General features: G+C 42.1%; 1 protein-coding gene across 4 annotated transcripts in view; it reads right to left on the bottom strand.

Moving 5' to 3' along the window:
* XPC (XPC complex subunit, DNA damage recognition and repair factor) overlaps nucleotides 1–22174 on the bottom strand; it is a 33429-nt gene that overhangs the window by 9443 nt on the left and 1812 nt on the right. For 3 of the 4 annotated variants that reach the window (XR_008501378.2, XR_008501377.2, XM_054479910.2), the window contains exons 2-10: nucleotides 18162–18357; nucleotides 15726–15838; nucleotides 13544–13667; nucleotides 12462–12546; nucleotides 10715–10872; nucleotides 10109–10229; nucleotides 5023–5112; nucleotides 3296–4177; nucleotides 1670–1830 (exon numbers count right to left, since the gene is read on the bottom strand). Coding sequence is in view for 2 of the 4 variants with exons in the window: in XM_054479910.2 (XP_054335885.1) it covers nucleotides 1670–1830; nucleotides 3296–4177; nucleotides 5023–5112; nucleotides 10109–10229; nucleotides 10715–10872; nucleotides 12462–12546; nucleotides 13544–13667; nucleotides 15726–15838; nucleotides 18162–18357 (1930 nt within the window). In the remaining 2 variants the exon portion in view is untranslated. The remainder of the gene's footprint in view (nucleotides 1–1669; nucleotides 1831–3295; nucleotides 4178–5022; nucleotides 5113–10108; nucleotides 10230–10714; nucleotides 10873–12461; nucleotides 12547–13543; nucleotides 13668–15725; nucleotides 15839–18161; nucleotides 18358–22174) is intronic. The other variant, XM_054479911.2, reaches the window with a different exon arrangement.

Genomic DNA, 22174 nt, shown 5'->3' with positions numbered 1-22174 from the left:
GCAGGCACACTCAGAGACAGAAAGGAGAATGGTGGGTGCAGGGCTGGAGAAGGGGAATAGGGAGTTTTTGATGGGGACGGAGTTTTGGTTTGGGAAGAGGAAAAGAAATCCGGAGCTGGATGGTGGTGATGGCTGGATGACAGTGTGAATGTGCTTAATGCTGTAGGCTGTACACTTAAAAAGTGGTTGAGATGGTAAATTTTATGTTACATATATTTTACCACAATAAAAAATAAATCAATAAATATGCACCTCTAATGCTTCCTTCTATCACTGACATGGTGCCTCTGGACGACGCCGGCATTCTCTTCCCAACAGGCTTTCTCCCGACTACCCGTACATACCCGTAAGAGGAAGCCTCTATCAGGGCAGCCCAGGCCCCCTGCTGCCTTTGACTGCTGGGTGCTAAAGTCCCAGAACAGCAAAGCCCTGCCCCTGCCCAGGGTGTCATGCCCCCCGACATGAAACAGAAAGCTCCAAGACAGGGCAGAGCCCTGAAGAGAGGGTCCAGTATGACACCCATGGGGGGCTGACAAGCAGGAAGTCATCCCCAGTGGGAGGACTCAAATCGCCCACTCTCATGTGAGTTTCCCTATGCTTCCTTTTTCTCTTTTCTGTACCTTCCTGTTTTTCTCATTTATTAAGAACATCTCCTATTTCTTGGTCTTGTACATCCCAGGTCTTTTAAAATCACTTATTTTACTTGCTTTTTATTCCCATTTCTCAAAATTCCTGTTTCTATTTTTTTCTTACCTCAAAATTGTATTAACATTTTTCAATTTTAATTTTATATATATTTTATTCGTTTTTTGCTCTTATTCCACTCTTTTTTTAGCTATTTCTTTTTACTGTGGTATAAAACACAGTCACATAAAATACACCATTTTAAACATTTTTTTTTTTTTTTTGATACGGAGTCTCATTCTGTCACCCAGGCTGGAGTGCAGTGGCATGATCTCGGCTCACTGCAAGCTCCGTCTCCCGGGTTCACGCCATTCTCCTGCCTCAGCCTCTCCGAGTAGCTGGGACTACAGGTGCCCGCCACCATGCTCGGCTAATTTTTTGTATTTTTAGTAGAGACGGGGTTTCACTGTGTTAGCCAGGACGGTCTCGATCTCTTGACCTCGTGATCCGCCCGCCTCGGCCTCCCAAAGTGCTGGGATTACAAGCGTGAGCCACTGCGCCCGGCTCATTTTAACCATTTTTAAGTGTGCAGTTCAGTGGCATTAGGTCCATTCACAACATTGTATAACCATTATCACCATCCATTTCCAGAACTTTTTCATCCCAAACAGGGCTCTGTACCCATGAAAAATCCACTCACTTTTAACTTTCATAATCAAATCCTTTATTCCTTCCTTTTGTATGTTTTTGACTTATAGTTGTGGGGTGTGTTTTATACTGCCCTATCTTAAATTTTATTTTCCTTACTTTGTATTTTCTTTTCCCTTGTAACTGTTTTTTCCCCTGCCATTCTTTTAATCCCTGTTTTAATTTTCAAATTTTCTTCTCTCCTACACATCACACACACACAGCACACGCACACTGGCTCAGCCTGAGAATGCTGTCCAGTCAGATGAGCTCCCATCAGCACCCCTTGCCTAGGAAAAAGGCTGCTAATCCCACGCCATCAGGAAGCCCCTGAGGCCAACCAGGCTGCCTCACGCACCTGGAGTAGACCGCTTCTCCACGACAATACCCAAGGATGGCAGCTGTCTCAGGATAGATGGCCTCATATTTCAGGAGATGCCGCTTCAGGGCATACAGAGGGTGGTTCTTATATAAGCCAATGGCAGTGGGCAAAGGCTGGTCCATGTGTTTTGCCTGAAACTGCAAAGGCCAGACAGACAAGGTTGAGCATGTTATTTAGAAGAGGAAATGAGGTTTGAGGGAGATGATCCTTAGACTAACTTGTTCTGACAACAGATGGTGAAGCCAAGGTTTCATGAACACTAATGGTTTTGTAACACCGCATCTGCAGCTCCGGCCAGTAAGTCGGTTACAGATCAATCAAAAGCTATAAAGAATCAAATAAATCTGTGGCTTGTGGCAACTTCAGAAAGTTGTCTAACCTATTTGAATGCTTAGACACCTAACCCAGCCCCAGCAGATCAGTGCCTGCTCTGTTAAAGGTCTGCAAGGAAGAAAAACACACAGTGCTCTTCAGTGAGAAGGTCTTATTTCAAAGGGACAATCCTCTTCTAGAGCGTGACCTTACCTGCCTGCTCTCACAGGAAATTGACAGCAGCAGTTCTCACCCTGCGACTTTTCTCTTCGTCCACTATGACAGTGTTCTCTCTGCCCTTCTCTAAGATTGCTCTTTTCTCAATAGGCAATTCACTGCTGTAAGTCACCCTGTTCACCAGGCTCTCTAAGGCTTGCCCTTGGCATGTCTTCAAAAACTCCAACAGACTAGTAAGGACTGGCAATGTGGAGTTGCTGAGAGTAGGAGAGGACGCTGCACGTTCAGCTTCCACTGAGTTTTAGGTAGGTTAGTTACGATACCATCTGCATAATTTCCACTGAACTTGTCATTACTAAGTAAAATGAACCAAAAACACCCCTGGAGCAAACACTCAATATGGGATGCGTTGCACTCCTATAGGAAATGATTAATAAATCTGCAATTTACCTATCCTGAGTGATTGGAAATAAACCTGTGACATAAATGTGGGCATGTTCCTGTGTAGAAATGGCAAGTTCCACTCAACACCACCACTGCCGTACACACAGGCGGCTCGGGCACTCTTCCTGGTGTCAGTGCTGGTTCTAGGATCAAGTGACATAGCTGTTACGTCCTGGAAGTCTCTGCCTCCCGGTCTGCCTTCTCAATAGACTGAAGATACTGTCTCATTCCGAGACCCCTCTTTCCCAGGAGGTGAGTGTTCTATGTATGAGGGGTGTCTGCACATTCATCTTTACATTCACGCCTGATGGGGGATGGGGGAGAATATATCCATGGGTTAGTCCTTCTTTCACTCAGTCTGAGTTATATTACTTGCATAAATTATTTTAAAGCTCCAAATTTATAACTGGGCAATAACTAAAAGTATACAGGCTCCAAAGCCACACAGACCTGGGCTCAAACACCGCGGCAGTTCATCCTTCAACTCCACAACTTTTTACACTAAAATTAAGGCAGCAACTAACCCAACTTTATATGGCTGTGACAATTAAATGAGACAACCCATTAAAAACACCCAACATAGTGCTGGGCATATATAAGGTGCTCAAAAGCAGGAATAATTTTAATAACCTGACTGGGTCTTGGAGCCCCTGGCAGCCAAGGCCTTACCTCCAAGTCTTCTTTCTTCTCCCTGTCCATAAATGGGCTCTGGTATGGTCTCAAGGTCTCGGCCCACCACTCAGCATCAACCCGGCACTTGCGGGTCACTGTCATCCAGGCTGGGTCGTACCTCTGTGTGACATCTCGGACCCAGCCATCACTGTCAATGCCCACCACATAGGTCACGGGCTTGGTGGCATACTTGTAACAGGTCAGAGGCTGGCCCACCACACCGTGCACACAGTCTACACATATCCACTTTTCCTCCTGCTCACAGAACACCTCTAGCCACTGGTCTACACCAGCTATGCTTCTTTTTTCCGCCTTCTCACCATCGCTGGACATTTTCTTGCCTCTTTTACTGCTTGAAGAGCTTGAGGATGCCGCTGGCAAGCTTGGGTCCTTATGATGGCTCCCACGTTGGGTCCTGGAGGCACTCTTGGACCCAGCCTTTGTCCTCTGAGGAGCGGGGGCCTTCCTCTGCTTTGGAGGGCCAGGTTCGGAATCCTCATCAGAGGGATCAGAGGCTTCTCCACTGGAGAGCTCAAAATCAGAGCCACTGCCAGCCTCATCACTCCCACTCTCCTCCTTATAAGACACCCTGGAGGCCACCCGCCGCTCCCGGCCATGCGGACGTCGCTGGGTTGCCTTCTCCTGCTTGTCTCCTGGGCCCTCATCTTCCTCACTGGAGGAGGGCTTGCTTCGTTTCTTTCTGCCTCCCTTGTTCCTCTTCCCTTTGGCACTTGGCTTGCAGGTGCCCTTAGCAAAGGTCTCCTCTTGTTTGGTTCCTTTGCTGGTCTTTGGTTTGGTGTGGTTTTCTAGAACTTGGCTGGAAGTTTCTGAGGAGGCTCCCGGATCTGCAGTCAATCTCTCCTTGGAAGGTTTCTTTCCCTTCAACAGAATAAGAAATTTTGCTTTTTTTTTTTTTCCCTCTTTTGCTAATGATATGATAGAAATCCTGTACATAGGGTTAAGTCACCAGCTAGAGAACCAATACATCAAGATGTCCCCAGCTCAGAGAGTGATCAACCAGCTATCCTTCAGGGTTGTATGCATGTATTGGCTAAAATCTGTAGCATCTTAGGTAAGGCCACAGTATAATTCTTTTCACCTTAACTGTAAAGAGAAAAGAACACGGGATTTGGACAGCCAAACATGGGTTTGAATTCCAGTTCTAACTCTTATTGGTTATGTAAATTAGGTAAATTACTTAACCTCCGAGTTTCAGTTTCCTCAGCAGTACTACTACCCACCTTGGACATACGCATTTTGCAAACAAATACTTATGGACTTAATACAGTTGTAGTTTTAAGAATACAGATATTATGAAAATCAGCTCCTAGACAACCAGGCTTCAGACAATGCCAATATCCCAATGAGTACAGCACTTAGCTTCTTGAAGCTAACCCAGACCACCTCAAAACCCACAATGCTTCACTCATCAGCACTCCACGGAGCAAGCAAGGACAGGCACCATTCCACCCAATTTACAGAACAGAAACAAAAGCAGCACTGGGCCGAGGCCTCTCACAGGCCACTCTGCACACATGAAGTTCAGGCTGCTAGATACCCACTCATGTGCCCAAGTCTTCCCTAACACAGCGTATGTGCAAGGCTCGAAAGAACCCACACTCCGTGAATACCAGCTCTTAAAAAATATAATAATGATCAATTTTTTTAAGTGTGACACTTTCCTGTCAATTGCTCCTCTTCTCTGGCAGCCCTGAGCACCTCACCTTTGCTGTTGCTGACTTCAGAGGAATTGGGTGTAGAGACAATACCAGCCGGGTCAAGAGCTGCAGAGCCCGGAGAATCAGTAAGAATATCTATGATGAAAAGGAAGAACACAGTTACCCTAAGAAAGTAATTAAAGATGTAATGAGTTCAGTGTTGTTTGTTATGGTGCTTGTTCAAGACAGGGAAAAGCTGGAAACAGCCAGACTGTCTAACAGTAGGCGACGGAAACTCCAGACACTGTTAAAAATGATGATGCAGAAGTTTATCTTCGTAGAAGAACAGGAACATGCTCATCATATATTAAAGGAAAATAGAAGTTTTCCTTTAAAAAGTACGATGTGATTACATTTTTATAAGAAAAATATGTATACATAAATTTAGACATACATGTATATTTGAAAAAGCATCCATATATTGGGTTATGGGTGTTTACAGGATTTTTTTCTCTGCTTACCTATCTTCTGATTGTTCTGTAATCAATATGTGTTGCGTTTGTGACTAAAATAATAAAATGAAATACCACTTTGGGAAGAAGAAGTAGAAAGTATCATTATCGTCAGATCACCTAAGTCTGTTCCCTGTTTTCCATTTTTCCCCACATTGAATCTTTAACTGAGTCTGCAGCTCTGAATGCTGTTAACTTGGAAGTCTGGGAGCCCCTCAGGGGACTTGACCTCCAACGGCAACAGTGATAATGTACTCAGGCAAGGCCTTCCTACACTGGTCTCCAGGTCCCAGCATCTCTCCTTGATTACTGCCACAGCCTCGGGAGAAAGTCCGGTGTGAGGAGCCATTGTTATGGTGAGATAAATGATTGCTTTTGCCTTGTTTCTTCCGCAGCTAAAAATTTCCAAAGTGTCAAGGTCATGAAAGACAGGGAAAGACCAAAACACTGTCACACACTGGAGGAGACTAAGGAGACATGATGACTAAATGCAAAACTAGTATCATGGAATAGAAAAAGGATATCAGTGAGAAAACTTGGAAAATCCAAATAATGTCTGTAGTTTAGCTGATGGCATTGTACCAGTATTAATTTCTCAGTTTCTTATTGTACAGCATGGCACAGGAGCACAGGTCCAGAAGTCTGGATAACTAAGTGTTCACCACTAGCTGAGTGACTTCCCTAAGCCTGGATTTCTGCATCTAGAATAATCCCTGCCCCGGCTTCCTCACAGGACTCTAAAGAGGATTAGACAAGATAAACACAGGTGACAGGACTCTGGAAACAGTCTAGTGCTATCCAAGCATACACAGTCACCACCTTTAGTAAGAAATCTATCAATGTACATTGCTGAGGAAAAAAATCAGGTTACAGAACTCTACAATCCCTACAAATTAGATAACATAGAGAAAATGGACAAAATCCCAGAAACATACACATGACCAGACCTGACTCAAGAAGTAATGGAAAATCTGAACAGATCTGTAACAACAGATTGAGTCAGAACTCAAAAACCTCCCAACAAAGAAATGTCTAGGACTAGCTGACCTCACTGGTGAATTCTAGCAAACATTTAAAGTGGAATTTACCTCAATCTTTCTCAAACTCTTCCAAACATTAGAAAAGGAAATATTTTTTAACTTGTTCTATGAGGCAAGCATTACCCTGACACCAAAGCCAGACAAATACATCACAAGAAAATAAGCCAATTTATGAATATAGATGCAAAAATCCTGAATAAAATACTAAAAAACAAATTGAACATATTAAAAGGCTTATACAACATGACCAAGTGGTACTTATCCTAAGAATGCAAGGATGGTTCAACATAAGAAAATCAATCAATTAAATATACATTAATAGAATGAAGGAAAGAAAATCCAGAGGATCATTTCAACTGACAAAGAAAAACACATCTGAGACAATCCAACAGGCTTTCATGATTAAAAAAAAAAAATTCAGAACACTAGGAATAGAAGGGAACTGAGTCAACATGATAACACAGAGCTAGTATGATACTTAATGGTCAAAGATTGAGAACTTTCCCCCTAATTATCAGGAACAAAACAAGGATGCCTGCTGTCACCACCATTATTCAACATTGTACTTGAAGTCCTAGCCAGAGCAATTAGGCAAGAAAAAGACACAAAAGGCATGCAAACTGGACAGGAAGAAGTAAAATTATCTCATAGATGGCATGATCCTATACATAGAAAATTTCAAAGAATGCACAAGAAAGCTAGTAGAGCTAATAAATGAATTCAGCAAAGCTGCAGGGTATAAGACAACACAAAATCAGCTGTGTTTCTATACATTTGCAATGAACAATCTAAAAGAGAAATTAAGAAAACAACGCTATTTCCAAGAGCATCAAGAAGAATAAAGTACCTAGGAAAAAATTTAACTAAGGTGAAAGGCTGTACACTGAAAACTACAAAATACAGCTGAGAAATTAAAGACAAAAATAAAAGGAGAGACATTCATGCTTATGGACTGGAAGACCTAATAACCAGATGGCAATGGTACCCAAATTAATCTACAGATTCAGTGCAGTCCCTATCAAAATTCCAACAGCTTTTTCACAGAAATGGAAAAACAGATCATCAAATTCATATGGAATTGCAAGAGGCCCCAGATAACCAAAGCACACTGTAAATGAACAAAGTTACACCAAGGCTTCCTGATTTCAAAACTTACTACAAAGCTATAGTAATCAAAACAGTGTTGTACTGGTGTAAGAACAGACATGTAGACCAACAGCATAGAATTGAGAGGCTGGAAATTAACCCATACATTTATGGCCAGTTGATTTCTGAAAAGGATGCCATGACCATCCAAGCCCCATTGAAAAAATCGTCTCTTCAACAAATAATGCTGGGACAAATGGATATCCACATGCTTAAGAATGATATTGAACACCTACCTGATATGTGCAAATATTAACTCACAATGTATGTAAGAGCAGTAACTATAAATCTCTTACAAGGAAACACAGGGGTCGATCTTTATGACCTTGGATTTGACAACGGAATCTTAGATATGACACCAAAAGCAAAAAGAACAAAAGAAAAATAGGTAACTTGGACTTCGTCAAAATTCAAAACTTTTGTGTATCAAAGGACTTCATCAAGAAAGTAAAAAGGCAACCTACAGAATGGGAGAAACCATGTGCAAAGCATGTATCTGACAGGTAACTAATATCCAGAATATACAAGGAGCTCTTACAAATCATCAACAAAAAGGCAACATAATTAAAAAATAGGCAAATACTTGAACAGACATGTCCTCAAAAAAGGCACACAAATGACCAAGAAGCCCATGAAAAGACACTCATCATCATGTCATTGGAGAAATGCAATCAAAACAACAATGAGGTATCACTTGACACCCATCATAATGGCTATAATCAAAACATCGGAAAATAACCAAGTGTTGTTAAAGATTTGGAATCCTTGTTCATTGCTGGTGGGAATGTAAAATGGTAGAGTAACTGCAGAAAACAGTTTGGTGGTTTCTCCAAAAATTACATATAGAATATACATATGACCTAGCAATTTCAATCCTAGGTATATACCCAAAAGAACTGAAAACAGGGTATGTAAATAAATATATGTACAGACATTATTAACAACACTCTTCCCAACAGCCACAAGGTGGAAACTAAATGTCTGCCAATGGATAAATGGATAGAGAAAATGTATATACATGTAATGGAATATTATTCAGCCATAAATATTAATAACCATGTATTGATACTGATACATGCTAAAATGCAGATGAATCTTGAAAACATTATGCTAAGCAAAAGACAGGCAGAAAAGGCCACATAGTGTATAATTTCTTTTATACTAAATATCCTGAATAGGTAAACCCACAGAGACACAAGACAGATTGGTGGTTGCCATGAGCAGGGACAGGGGGGTAATAATGGGGAGTTTAATGGGTATATACAGGGTTTCCCTTGGGGATGACAAAAACATTTTGGAAAGAGAGGTGGTAGTTGCACAACATTGTAAATGTACTAAATGGTCACTGAATTGTACCCCCTCTTTAAAAGCTGTATGATCCTATTTTGCTTAAACAAATAAACAAAACAAATACATAAGTACACACATACAAAGGAACAAAGTCTGGGAGGATAATACCAAAATATTAATGAGTTACCAGCCTGGCCAACAGGGTGAAGGGTGAAACCCCATCTCTACTAAAAATACAAAAATCAGCCAGGCATGGTGGTGCACACCTGTAATCCCAGCTACTTGGGAGGCTGAGGCATGAGAATCACTTGAACCCGGGAGGTGGAGGTTGCAGTGAGCAGAGATCGCACCACTGCACTCCAGCCTAGGCGGCAGAGAGAGACTGTCTCAAAAAACAAAAACAAAAACAAACAAAAAAAAAATTGGCAGCATATTATAACATAATTATCAGCCTTGCCAAATATCTTAGACTTTTTAAAGCCAACATGGAAGAAGAGAACTAAAGATGTCAACCATCTTTTTCTCCAAACAGAGAATCTGGGACTCCCAGATTGAACTGTATGGATTAATAGGAATCTTCTAGGGATAAAACCACATTTCCATCTCTGTTTTCATTTTATTCAGAAAGAGCCTTACCTACAGGTGCCTGTAGGCATTTGATAAAGCCTGCCTGTCCCTGGAGCACTCTGCCATCATGATTCCTTTTTATGGACAGAACCCTCCTCACTGCACTGCTGCCTGCCAGTGTCAACACCCAAATGTGAGGTACAAAAACACGTTCTCAAGGACTTCCAGCAACCAATTTGAAAAAACATTTCCTTGGGACTTTTGAAGACAAAATTGGAAAAATTAATGAAAATATTTCTAGCACATCTGACCAAAAACTACGGGCTTTTTGGTACACCAGAACTAGAGGCGATAGGGAGGAAAGCATACAGGCCCTCCACTCAGACTCTGATCCCAATCTCGATTCTCAGGCTCACCAAGGAAAAGACCTTAGAGGCATCATGTAGCTATTCTGGGCTTCAGCAGTTATCAACATCATTATGAGGACTGAATAAGGTAGCGTCGGTAATACACCTGGAATGGCATCTGGCACATGGCTGCCATTATCATTAGTTAACAGTACTGATAAAAAACAGTGATCTGGGAGGAATCACTTACATGGACCAATTCCTCATCATCTCGAGCAGAGTAAATAGCAAATCTCCTTTCCAATGTACTCTGCAGGTTATCTTGTTCACTGGCTGAAAGCTCTGCATTAACTGTAAATGTTCCAATGAACCTGGGGAGAAAGCAGGCATTCCTTGTGTCAGAGGTCAGGGCAAAGAATTTCCAGCCAAGAAAATCAAAAGAAGGAGTGAATCGTGAGACCCACCTGCCTCTGTTCTACTTTCCCCAGCCCATCTAGCTAACTCCTATCATCACTGCAGACCCAGCTCAGACTTTACCTCCTTGGGGAGCCTTCCCAGACCTTCCAGCTGAGAAAAGCACCCCTGCTATGCGAGCCTGCAGTCCCCAGAACACCCCTTCCAGGGCACTCCTCATGCCATCCTGTAATTACCTGGTATGTATTTGTCTCCCCACCAGTCTGGCAGCTCTACCAGGGCAAGATCATACCTGGCATTTCTCTATCTTCAATGCCATGCCCACCACCTGATACATAGTTACCACCTCAGGGAAGGTCTGTGGAAGTGACCTGAACCCAGCCTCTGAGAGAAACACAAATCCTACACTCCCCAGCTCTGCAGGACAAGCGGAGGGCCTTACCACTTCACCAGGTTTGAGAGGTAGTAGGTGTCCACATCTCGAGGCAGCACTCTGGTAAAGCGGGCTGGGACGATGGAGAGGCCAATAGCATGCAGATCTGGCTGGCTGCAGATGTTATTTCGATACAAACCATTTGCTAGCAGGCAGAGAAGGTGAACCTGTGAAGAGGAAAGGAGGAAGGGGCAGCATGGAAGGAAGGCCGGAGACCAGGAGGAACTTTTGCTGCCAAAGTCAAGACATCCTGTGGGCAAGAAATATGTGTTGCCATTTCTACATATAAGAAAATAAAAATACTAGTATTAGCCACTTCCTAAGCTTGTCTTTGACCCTCTCTTTTTCTCTCTGTATACTCATTCCTTCAAAGGAATCATCAAACCTCAAAGCTTCAAAATACAATTGCTTTGTTTTCAAAATACAAACTGTTTTTGTTTTGGTCTTGTCTTTTAGAGATACATACTGAAAGATTTCTGGATGAAATGCTACCATGTCTGGGGTTTGCTCCGCGAGATCAGAAGGCAAGGCAAGTGGGGTGGAGCTGGTGAGACTGCTGGAAGCCTGTGGAAGCCGGCGGGACACACCTCACTGGGCTCACTGGGCTGCTCTCGCCACCTCTCTGCGTGTTTGAGCCCAAACTTCTCTGTCACAGGCTCCACATCTTCGCCCTTCCTGACCCCAAAACCCCACTCTTCATCCACCTACTGAAATGATTATATGACCTCTTCCCCTCTTTTCACACACTGCTTTGCTTCATTTTCCCTTCAACATTGGCTTCCTCCTCCCCCACTAACAGCCTCCCTATTTTAATCAATAGTGCTGCCTCTCTCTCCTCACTCAGGCCTCAAACCTGAGAGTCATCTTCCCTTTCTTTCACCTCCAGCACCCAACAAGAGGTGAAAGGCACACAGCTGTCTCGTTTCGTGCCCCACGCCTGGGTGAGGGAGGCGACCCCTCTCTAACCTCGTCACCGTCTCTTGCACCTCTAGATTTCTGCAGCAGCTGCACACAAAGCAACTCACCCATCCCATCACTATCATCTCTGGCAGCCCACCATCCATCAAAGGGAAACCGAAGCCCACCCTCCCTTCACCCCCACCCCCCAACACCTACACACTCCACACACGCAGGTGAGCTGGGCACCTCGCCGTCCCCTCCACAACTTGGGTAGAGTCTTCAACTTTTTCTCCTAGACCCGGCTCTAATCCTTTCCCCTACATAAAGCCTTCCCCAGCTCCACAGCCTTCCCCAAGCTGATCTCTTTCACTGTTCAGGCATAGTCTTGAGTTTCTCTATTTGGAAGTCCTTGTTCCATCTAGAGATCAGATACTCCTCAATTGTACGAAATAAGCTTTATCCAAGTCTCTATCCCCACCATGCCAAGCACCTTCCTAGGTGTGTACAGGTGTTCAGTAACTGTCAGCTAAAGTCAAAAGCCAGTGCCTGCAGCTGGGATTAGAATTAATGACATTAAATGGCTGAAAGGAGAGATGGAAGGCAAGTACTTTTTATTTAGCTTCCGCTGCATGCCAGGCATCGTGATGCAAGTTACCTTACCTATAATACACAACCACCCTCCAAGGCAGACACTATTACTACCCCCACTTTCCAGATGAGGATGCAAAGGCTCAGAAAGAGTAAGAAACTTGCCATGGCCACAGAGTGAGCAGCAAAGCCAGAAATAAAGCCTCGGTGAGCACAAGCTCTTTCCACCGACAAGGAAGAGTCCTTCCCCATCATTCCTTGCCCTTACCTTGTGTGTGTCCTCGTGGACCTCTTTATTGAAACGTTTCATCGCCCTCCGAAGATGTGTCTCAAACTCCAGTTTTATCTTTTCACTGCAACACATAGTGAAAAATCTAGGAATGAAGGGGGGAACTGAAACCAGACTCCACTCCCCCAGGCAATTTCTTCTCCTCAGATGACAGTGAATCACTCTCCCTGTTTCCCTACACAAGGCTGTGCTACTCAAGTCCATCTGCAAGCCAGCTATTTCCTGCAGGCTCTTTGGCTCCTTCTCACCAGCAAACCTTGGCCTGGGACATTCTGTACCCAGATAACCCTCCTCTCGACCAGCAGCAGATCATACCTCACCTACATGCCTCAAAGCTCACTTCTTCCAGGAAGTCTTCTCTGGCTGTCCAACTCTTCTGACTACTGACTCTCTCCTTAGCAACCATTACCTTTATTAATGTTAAATTAACACACCGTCATTTATGTGACATTGTTCTAGTGTAAAATCTCTTCTTCAGTCTGTATCCCATGAATCTTCAAGACAACTTGACACTTCTTGAATTATTTGTATTATCTCTCTCTTCTGTGCCTAGTAATGTGCCCATCGCACAGTGGAATTCCCAAGCCATCAGAGGCTGCAGAGGTACTCCAGGATGCTGGGAAGGATAGGGCCTCCCTACCATGGTGGGCACTGCCTCAAGTCCTGCAGCGTGACATGGTGGGGAAAATGTGAATGCCAAGTCAATGAGAAGGATTAGGTCTCAGCTCTTCCATTACTGGCTGAGTGACTCCTGAAACATTACTTAGCGTCTGAGCCTCTGGCTCCTCATTCATAACACTGTTCTAAGGATTAGGTAAGATAACGGAAGACCTGCTCAATCCTTGGCACACAGGAGTTCCCTCTCCTCATCCCCCCACCCCAGCCAGGACACGAAGGTGTCTCACTCAAATCTCTAAAGGTAAATCAGGTTCCTGACCCAAGGTTCTCGACCACTTTGATACTCAGTTCTGATCCCCTACAAGTTTCTCCAAAGTTCTCCTAAGCAGCAGCTGTTGCCTACTGCATGTGACAGGAGCCTAGAAGCAAGGGCCTAAGCTTACCTTCTTTCTCTTGTCTTCGCCTGCTCTGGCGTTTCAATCTCTATTTCCACTGGCTTCACAGGCAGAAGAGATCGAGAGAAGGCTGTACTTTCTCTCACGTCACCCAGCACAGGCTCAGTAAGTTCTATCAACAAACATTTGTAAAAATCAGTAATAGTAATAACAATAATAATAGCTACTGTACTGAACAGAATCAAGGTTCTGCTGGGAAGGAGGAAGTGAGGCATGAATGTGAGGGAGACAGCCCACAGAGACCCCTAGGCATGCCCTGCCCTGAGTCCTACCATGTGCCAGGCAGTGTGCTGAGTGTTATATATTCATGTGTCTCATTTAACCCATACAACCCAGGCAGTCTTTAGATAAGGGACCTAAAGCATAGAGATACTGGGTTGAATCAGATACAGACCCCTCTATCAAAAAGCTGACACTCATGCACGTATGTATATACTTAAAACTCTTTAAAAAAAAAAAAACCCAAATGAGAAAAATCTCCTTTTCTCTGTATTCTGTATTACCACAATAACAATTAGCACAATTTGCTTTGTATAGAGTCATGACTCAGGTGTCCATCTTTCATTCTCAATTATAAAACTTGTAAGTGACAAGAAATATATCCTTTTCATCTCTTCACCCCCTACACTGCTTGTATACAGTAGCTGAAAAGGACTGAACTTGCTGAACTGGATCTAATTGAAAACTTCATTAGCAAAAGTTCCTTAAAAGAGGCTCTGGGCCTAGAAGCCATGACATCTCACTGGCAAAGAATGCGTCTAATGCCAGATCTTGGTCTCTATACACGAATCTGTATTAAAATGAACCACAGCTTCTTGAAGAAAAAAAAGCTGGTTTCAAGTCTACAGCAAGAAAAGTATAAGCTGAACAAAAATGTTCTCAAAGACTAATGAGGCCATGTCAAAAGGACATGGTAGTACAGCTAGCTTAAAGGTAGCATGACTAGAAGAGGAACAACCTGACATTAGAGGTGGCTTAATCAATGCAACATGAGGTTTAAAGCATCATCTAGGAAGGATTCTTGGGGAAAAAAAAAAGTTTAATCAAAATTAAATCACGTCTTTGGACTTAGTTTACAAGAAATACAGGGATATTGCAACAAGTTTAACAACACCATGAGATGTGTGACTGTTTATCAGACAAAACCAGAACATGTGACAGTCTACAAAACAAAAGACTAGGACCCTTCAAAAAAGGCAGTGCTATGAAAAGCAAAACAAGGTGGTGGGTGGGAACTACTGCTCTATATTAAGAGAGTAAAGTGACATAAAGACCAAATACAAGGCTTGGTTGGATCTTGGTGTGGAAAAAGAAACAGTCATAAAGGAAGCTTTTATAACAATTGGGGACTTATTTTTCATTTTCTTAGGTGTGATGAGGGCATTTTGTCATGCAGGAGAATGTCTAATTATTAGGAAATGCATACTGAAGTATTCAGCAGTGGAATATCAGAATATCTACAACTTATTTTCAAATGGTTCCACAATGAATATTTACAGAGAGAAACATACATTCAATGTGGCAAAATGTTAATGAACCTAGGTGAAGAGGACATATATTACATTTTCCACTTTTTATAAATTTGAACAGTTTCAAAATAAAAAGGTGAGGAAAAGTCAGGCCAGATAGAAGGAATCAGGGATGATAACATTAGCTGGTATTTACTGTGAGTGTATGATACATTAGGCCCACTATATTTGCAAACTTTCTTTTCCCCACAATAATCCTACAGCCTATACCGTGAATGGCTCACGCTAAACATTCAGTGTTTACAGAGTGTTACCAATGAGAAAACTCAGTTCAGAGAGGTGAAGTTACTTGCTCAAGATTAAATTACTCACTCAGGCTGCTACCTAAGTGGCAAAGTTGAGCGCTGAACCCAGTTCTAACTACTTTCAAAGCCTGTGCTCCTTCTCCTAAATAGTGCTGCCTCTCTATTTATATCTACCCCAGTGACAGTCACCAGAGGAAGAGAGTAAACAGCCTTCTTTGGTAACCTGGCCATGAGTCTTTCCATATATATCAAAGCAAGTCCCTAGTACAACCTTATCTGTGGTCTAATTAGCTCAAAAGAAAACAAAAGGATTGCAATTAGTGATTTGACTCCAAACAGAATCAACCAAAAAAACAAACAGAACCAAACAGTTCTGAAAACAAAGAAATGTTTCACCTTCAACCTCTTCCCAATCATTTTCACTTTCTTCCTCTTCTTCATTGCTGTCTTCATTCATGGTAGCCCCTCTCTTCGGATGGTGTGCCTTCTTGAGGTCACTTGGAACGTCCCTGTGTAAAGACCACAGGAAGGAAGATAAAGAAGGCTCAGACATCCTAGTGTTCCGTTCAAGCTAAATGGAATTTTTAAAACCCCTCCTATTTATTGAGAATCTGTTGCAACTATTTAAAGATGATTAGTAAGCTCTGAGCCTCACTTCCTCCATCAACATGTGTTCCAAATCTCATCAAGATGTGCTCCGATCATCTGTCTAATTAATACCAGATGTGCTGTCAAAAAACCCACAATCTAGATCGTGTGAAAGAAAACATAGCTGTGCCTGGACATGACAAGGAAAAATTAGAAGACGCCAAAATAATAACATGAGTTCCAGAACTGTGATATCTGTGTGATATATGTGCAGTTGGAGGCCAGAAAGAACAGAATAAAATCTACATTTACATATCCTACTATAAGCCTACTCAGACTTCTTTTCCATCTTTAAGAAATATGATGTAAGGAGACTGAAGTTCGTAACATTCTAATTTCAAGCAGGGGATGTGACTACACATAGGTGAGTCATAAATAACGAGACATAGACAGCTAGCTAAGTATATACTAACAAAGATAAGTAGCCGGCTAAACAATGGCTCAAGGCTAAGTACTTGCTGATATGTAATATATTTCTGCAAATTCATATATAAAATATGTCTAGAGTATCCAGTTACTTTTAACTTGTGTAAACTCTGGCACTTGGTACCAAGTGAGAATATTATCTAGGATTTTGGCATAAACATTTAAAATAACCAATCATCAATCTTGAGCTCTAATAATACACTCTTTTTTTAGAGTACCACTTTCTCTCAAAATACCAGCAATAAAAATTTCGCCTTAGAATGAACATAGCAGAAATGACCACAGTCAATGCTCAGGGGAGAGGGAAAGGGGGACCCAGAGCTTTCCTTGGCAGTATCGTGGCCTATCTCTATGTATATGTCTCTGGAGATAGAATTCAACTAGTGAGGGGAGGCAACTGGAAAGCAGTAAGTTCAGAGGCATTCTTCAGAAAAGCCTAGGGAAGGCCAGGCAGGCACAGTGGCTCATGCCTGTAGGCCCAGCACTTTGGGAGGCTGAGCTGGGCAGATCACCTGAGGTCAGGAGTTCAACACCAACATGGTGGAACCCCGTCTCTACTAAAAATACAAAAATTAGCTGGGCGTGGTGGTGGGCGCCTATAGTACCAGCTACTCAGGAGGCTCACTTGAACCTGGGAGGCGGAGGTTGCAGTGAGCCAAGATTGCATCACTAGACTCCAGCCTGGGCAACAGAGCGAGACTCCTTTAAGGATGGGACCAGGACGGGGACAGGACGGGGACAGGACGGGAAGGGAAGGGAAGTCTAAAGAAAAGGAGAAGAGATGAACCATGGCAGAAAATCATCATGCTGTCCCGTGTCCCTTCCTGTGCCCTCTACTGGACTACTCTCCCATGCCAGGACTAGAAACTGCTGGAAAAGCTGATACTGGCAGTGAGGATTTGTTTATGAGGCAAATGAAAAACTATCCCTCTGTTCTTCCTCTTCTCCCCACCCCTCAACTTTCTTAGGAGGCAGAAAATCAAGTGTTCCCTGGGCTCATAATCATTGTTCACAACATATTAATATAAATGCTCATTCATTGCAAAAATACTTGTTCAGTTTCTGCCAGATAAAAGGCCCTGCAATCGATGCTACAGGGCATATGAAAATGAACCCCACATGGCTCCAGCCCCCTGAGAGGTCACAGGGTAGTAAGCCTGGGTATGTGGCATGGTAACAATAACTGGCAGACATATCACACTCCCTAGAAGCGCTACAGGAAATCAGAGGAGAGAAGGGGGAAGAATCAGTGAAGCCTCTGGAGTAGGTGGTTTCAGATCTGCATCTTCAAGATGGAAGCCAGCAAGCACTCCAGGTAGAGGGAATACCATGAGCACAATGCAGGTGCAGAAAGTACGAGAATGTGTTCAGTGAATGACGAGTAGCTCAGGTGGGCCGGAGAAGAGTGTGCTTGAGGACAGTAGTATGAGATAAAGCTGGAATGGCAGGTAAATATTTTGTATATATCTAATATTTTTGTGTAGTAGAAAGAGCACTGGACCAGGAGTCAGAAGACCTGGGTTCTCCTGCTTTTGCCACTGTCCAGCTGTGGAAGCATGAATAAATCACTTTCTGCACGCTGTCACTGTTCTTATCTGAAAAGTTTCCAGCTCTTACTGGTCTGAGTTGTACCTAGAAGAGTTTAAAGATCCAATCTTCCATGGACCCCAGTGACAAGTAAGAACAGAGGTTTTCATTACTGACAATTCTCTGACGAGAAAAATCAAGACCCGAGACAAAGCTTTGCAGGCATCTCACCTGAGGTCATCCCCATCGCTGAGGGCTTCATCCTTTATAACCTTGAGGTTTTCAGATTTAACAGTCACCTTGGCCACCTTCTTTTTTGCTGGACCATCTGCTGAACGCCCAGGATGACTGCAGCCTCTTTTCCTCTTTCCTTGTGAAACTTTGGAAGGAAGGCTCTTCTTTGGGGGTTTCTCATCTTCAAAGGCATCTAGGTGACCACACAGAACATGAGGTGAGGGGTGGAAGGAAAGGTGGAGGCAGTGCAGCTTATGGGCAGGGGCATAAAACGGCTCTATGACCTGTCTCCAAACCCCATCTCCATCACCTGTTCACCATCCCCTGTCTGGTCAGCAACCAGCTCTCAGCTTCTTCCCACCTGTGGCTAGTCTATATTCACAGTAAAAACCATCTTCCTTTATCAGCACTTTACTTCTTCTATGACTAGAGAAAATACCACAGGACTCAAATAAAACCTAACTTCCAGATTTTAAATGTCAGCTAACCTCCTGCCAGGAAAGTACAACATCCATTAATTAGCACCCTATTTATTATCTGCCAAAACTAATTGTTTGTCTTAGGGATAATGTACTCCTCTTAAGTAAAATGTTAAGTACATAAACATGTCCAAGTTTTACCACAACATCATTACTATTAATCTACATTTCTGCCAACCTTCAAGACCAAACTGCTCAAAACACATACTGCTCTGAAACCTTTCCAATGTAACCCAAATGGCACTCATATACCAACCACCTCAGCAACTTACAGTTGGAAAAAGACAGCAATAATTCAAAAGTATTTTCTTAAAATAATTATTTTTTTGTTAAAGGGAAATAAAAAATGCATAAGCTGCTGGTTTTAGTCAAATTGGGGTATCTAAAATTATGGTTTATTTACATATAATAATTATATTAATAGATTAATTTTAATAAATAATATGGCAGGGAAGGATAGTTTTCTATTTTGCAAATATATTCACACAAATTATCTTTAATCTGAAATAAATCTTTTGTCTTTGCATGACTCTGCTTCAATTAATTTTAGAAAATAAAAATACTCTACCTTTTATTGAGGTTCTAAAAGGGATTGCAATATTAACCTAAAATATAAAATTATTTAATAATTCAGTCTTTTCATTGTTTGTCTCGCTGACTCTCTGGATAGGTATTTATATTCCACAAGAATATACTTTTGCATGAGGGAAAAAAGACTCCCCTTCTGATCTAAATGAAATCATGATTAAATGTTAATAAAATTCATATCCAAGGAGCATTTATTTTAATGCTAGATAAATCAATGATTCCGTTCTTTCTTTAAATGTTTTATAAAAAAGGAATTTATGCATTGCCATTTTTAAACATTGTAATGGAAACCAAAAAATAAGGAAATATTTTGAAGTACAAATTATTTCAAAATTAATTTTTTCAAATCTGAGAACAGATTGCCTATTCCAAGGCCAGAGGCTGAAGATTTGACAGTTTGAGGAGAGTGCCCCTAAAATCAAGATTTCTGGATCTTACAATGGTAGTCAGCCCTCTAATAATAGGCAAAGATGCTAAACACTTCAATTTCTACTAATCTAAAAAAATGCACGTAGGAGGATACTTCAGAGGCATCACAAACTTTTCTAGTTGGTTGAAAAGCACAGCTTTTATTTCTGTTTGAAGAGAAAAGTAGAGGAGTTAAAAGGGAAAGGGGGAAAAAGGAAATACAAAAACTGAATCAAAAGGATGTTCATAGTATTCAAAAGCATCTAACAATAATCTGATGTCCAACCATGAGATAATTGTTAAGTAACTTATGGCAGAGCCACACAACAAAACATAATTGAGTCATCCTTTAAGACAACGAAAAATGATATATGATGTAACGTTAATCATGCAAAGCTGATTTTACAGTATGCTTTCTGCTATGTAAAAACAGAACAGAAGGAAACAGACCACTATTTCACGGTGGCTATTTCTGGACGGCAGAAATATGGATGACTTTCTGTTCTTTGCTATTTTTTTGGTCCCTAAGCATCTAGAGACTCTTTTCCAGGACTCTCCAAAATCTTGAGTTATCTAATATGCCTAACCAGCCTCCTTGAGTTCAGCGTTCTTTCGGTAGGGCAGGAATTACCACTGTGGTCCGCTTGCCCATCTACTGGGATTTAATAAGAACACTGGAGTAAACCTTCCAGCAGCAACTCGTAGCACTCAGAATAAAATTCCAACCCCTTAGCTTGGTATCCAAGCTCAGGCCCTTGCTCACTTCTCCTATCCAGCCCCTCACTCACTGCGTCCAGCCAACTGGCCAAGTTCATTCCCTCCTAAGAGTGTTTAAACACACTGTTCTCTCTGCCTACAACTCTTTTCCCCAGAATTTCCTACGAATGGCTCAAAATTACACTAAATGCCTCAAAATGCCACCTCCTTACAAAGGCCTTCCTTGACACTGATTCCCATTTAGCTGCCTCTTCCCCAGCCCCATATAAGTTTGAGGGTTTTTCTTTCCATCTATAGAAGCATTTTCTGCTATGTACCCAAATAAGTTTTATCACAGCAGTCTTAGCACAGGGTGATAGCTCTTATCATCATGTGAATCCATTTTTTTTTTTTTTAACTTAACTGCTCTACCTACCCCTCCCTCCAGATTAGAATCATGAGAGCAGGTGCCTCATCTATCTTGTTCACTACTATTATCCTACTACCTGGAACAGTGCCTGAAAATAGTAAGCGCTCAATAAACAGCTGTTGAAGGAATTAATGGATATCCCTGAAGGTGTTAACACAGAGAAGAAATGAAAAGAAACCAGAGGTGCTTTAGTAACACAAAGGAAATCCTGTGGAAGCCTGTTTTCTTTTCTCCTATTTGTCAAAAGCAGCCAAGTATCACCTTCATTTGCATGTACAGGGGTGCTATTAAAACCTACACTATTACAGTGTTAGAAACTACACTGATAGTCACCAAATTATTGTCATCTGCAGCCCAAACCACACTTGCTAAGTCTATGCTTCCCCACAAAACCACCAAACCACAACAAAGTTTGTAACTCTGCAGATCCTGGAAGCTGCCTTGGGAACTGACTGCTAGCTCCTCTGGCTAGCAGAGTAAACTTGGGTGCATCCTTACCTCCGTTTAGGCTGAATGACACCAGCTAGCCCAACTAATTATCTAACATGGGTAAAGCTAAAGCTCTTGGCTTTATATGCTATCCCATTGAAAACTCACAGCCACCCTGCAAGGCAGTTATTACATTTCATAGAGGAAATTCAGAAGGGCTAAAATATTTGTCCAAAACAATTCACCCAAGTGCATAAAACTAAGAATTGAAGCTCTACCAAGCTGGAACCGAGGTGAAGTGTTGGGCTGGGAAGAATGCAGGTAGCATTTCCATCAGATTAAAACCTTTAATTTTCAATTGCCATATATCCAAATTACATTCTCACTAGAATACCAGCCCCTTTTTGTAACCCCTTGCTAAAATAGCAACCATCCTTTAAATCACAGATCAAACTACTTCAAAGAGTGTTCCCCGATCACGCCAGTCAAACTTGATTAATCCTTTGGAAGCTACAAAGCCTTGTACCTTCTTCCACAATATGTAGCACACTCTGCCTTGAATGTTTTACATGTAAATGTCATGTCAACACTACTCTATGACCCTCCAAGATATGTTTATCTCTCATGTCACCTCATTCATGTACAGCACATAATAGATACTCAAAAGAAGTTATTTGAATGAATGAGTACATGAATGAATAAAATGGAACTCATAATATTACATACGAGGTAAATCACCTCCTAAGTTTAGGAATTATTGCCATTTCACTATTTCCTAATGGATGATGAACTTATAATCCGTATAGAAACACAATCTAGTGTGATAGCCTTTGCCGGTTACCTAATCTTCTACCCAGTTATTTCAGGAGACCCAGAAATTCCTTCCACAGCCTGCATTTTACAATTATTTAAAATATTTACTAGCCAGGCACAGTGGCTCATGCCTGTAATCCCAACACTTCGGGAGGCCGAGGCGAAAG

This window comes from Pongo pygmaeus, chromosome 2 (genome assembly GCF_028885625.2).
Source record: "Pongo pygmaeus isolate AG05252 chromosome 2, NHGRI_mPonPyg2-v2.0_pri, whole genome shotgun sequence".
NCBI lineage: Eukaryota > Metazoa > Chordata > Mammalia > Primates > Hominidae > Pongo > Pongo pygmaeus.
This window is presented reverse-complemented; position numbering and strand designations above follow the sequence as displayed.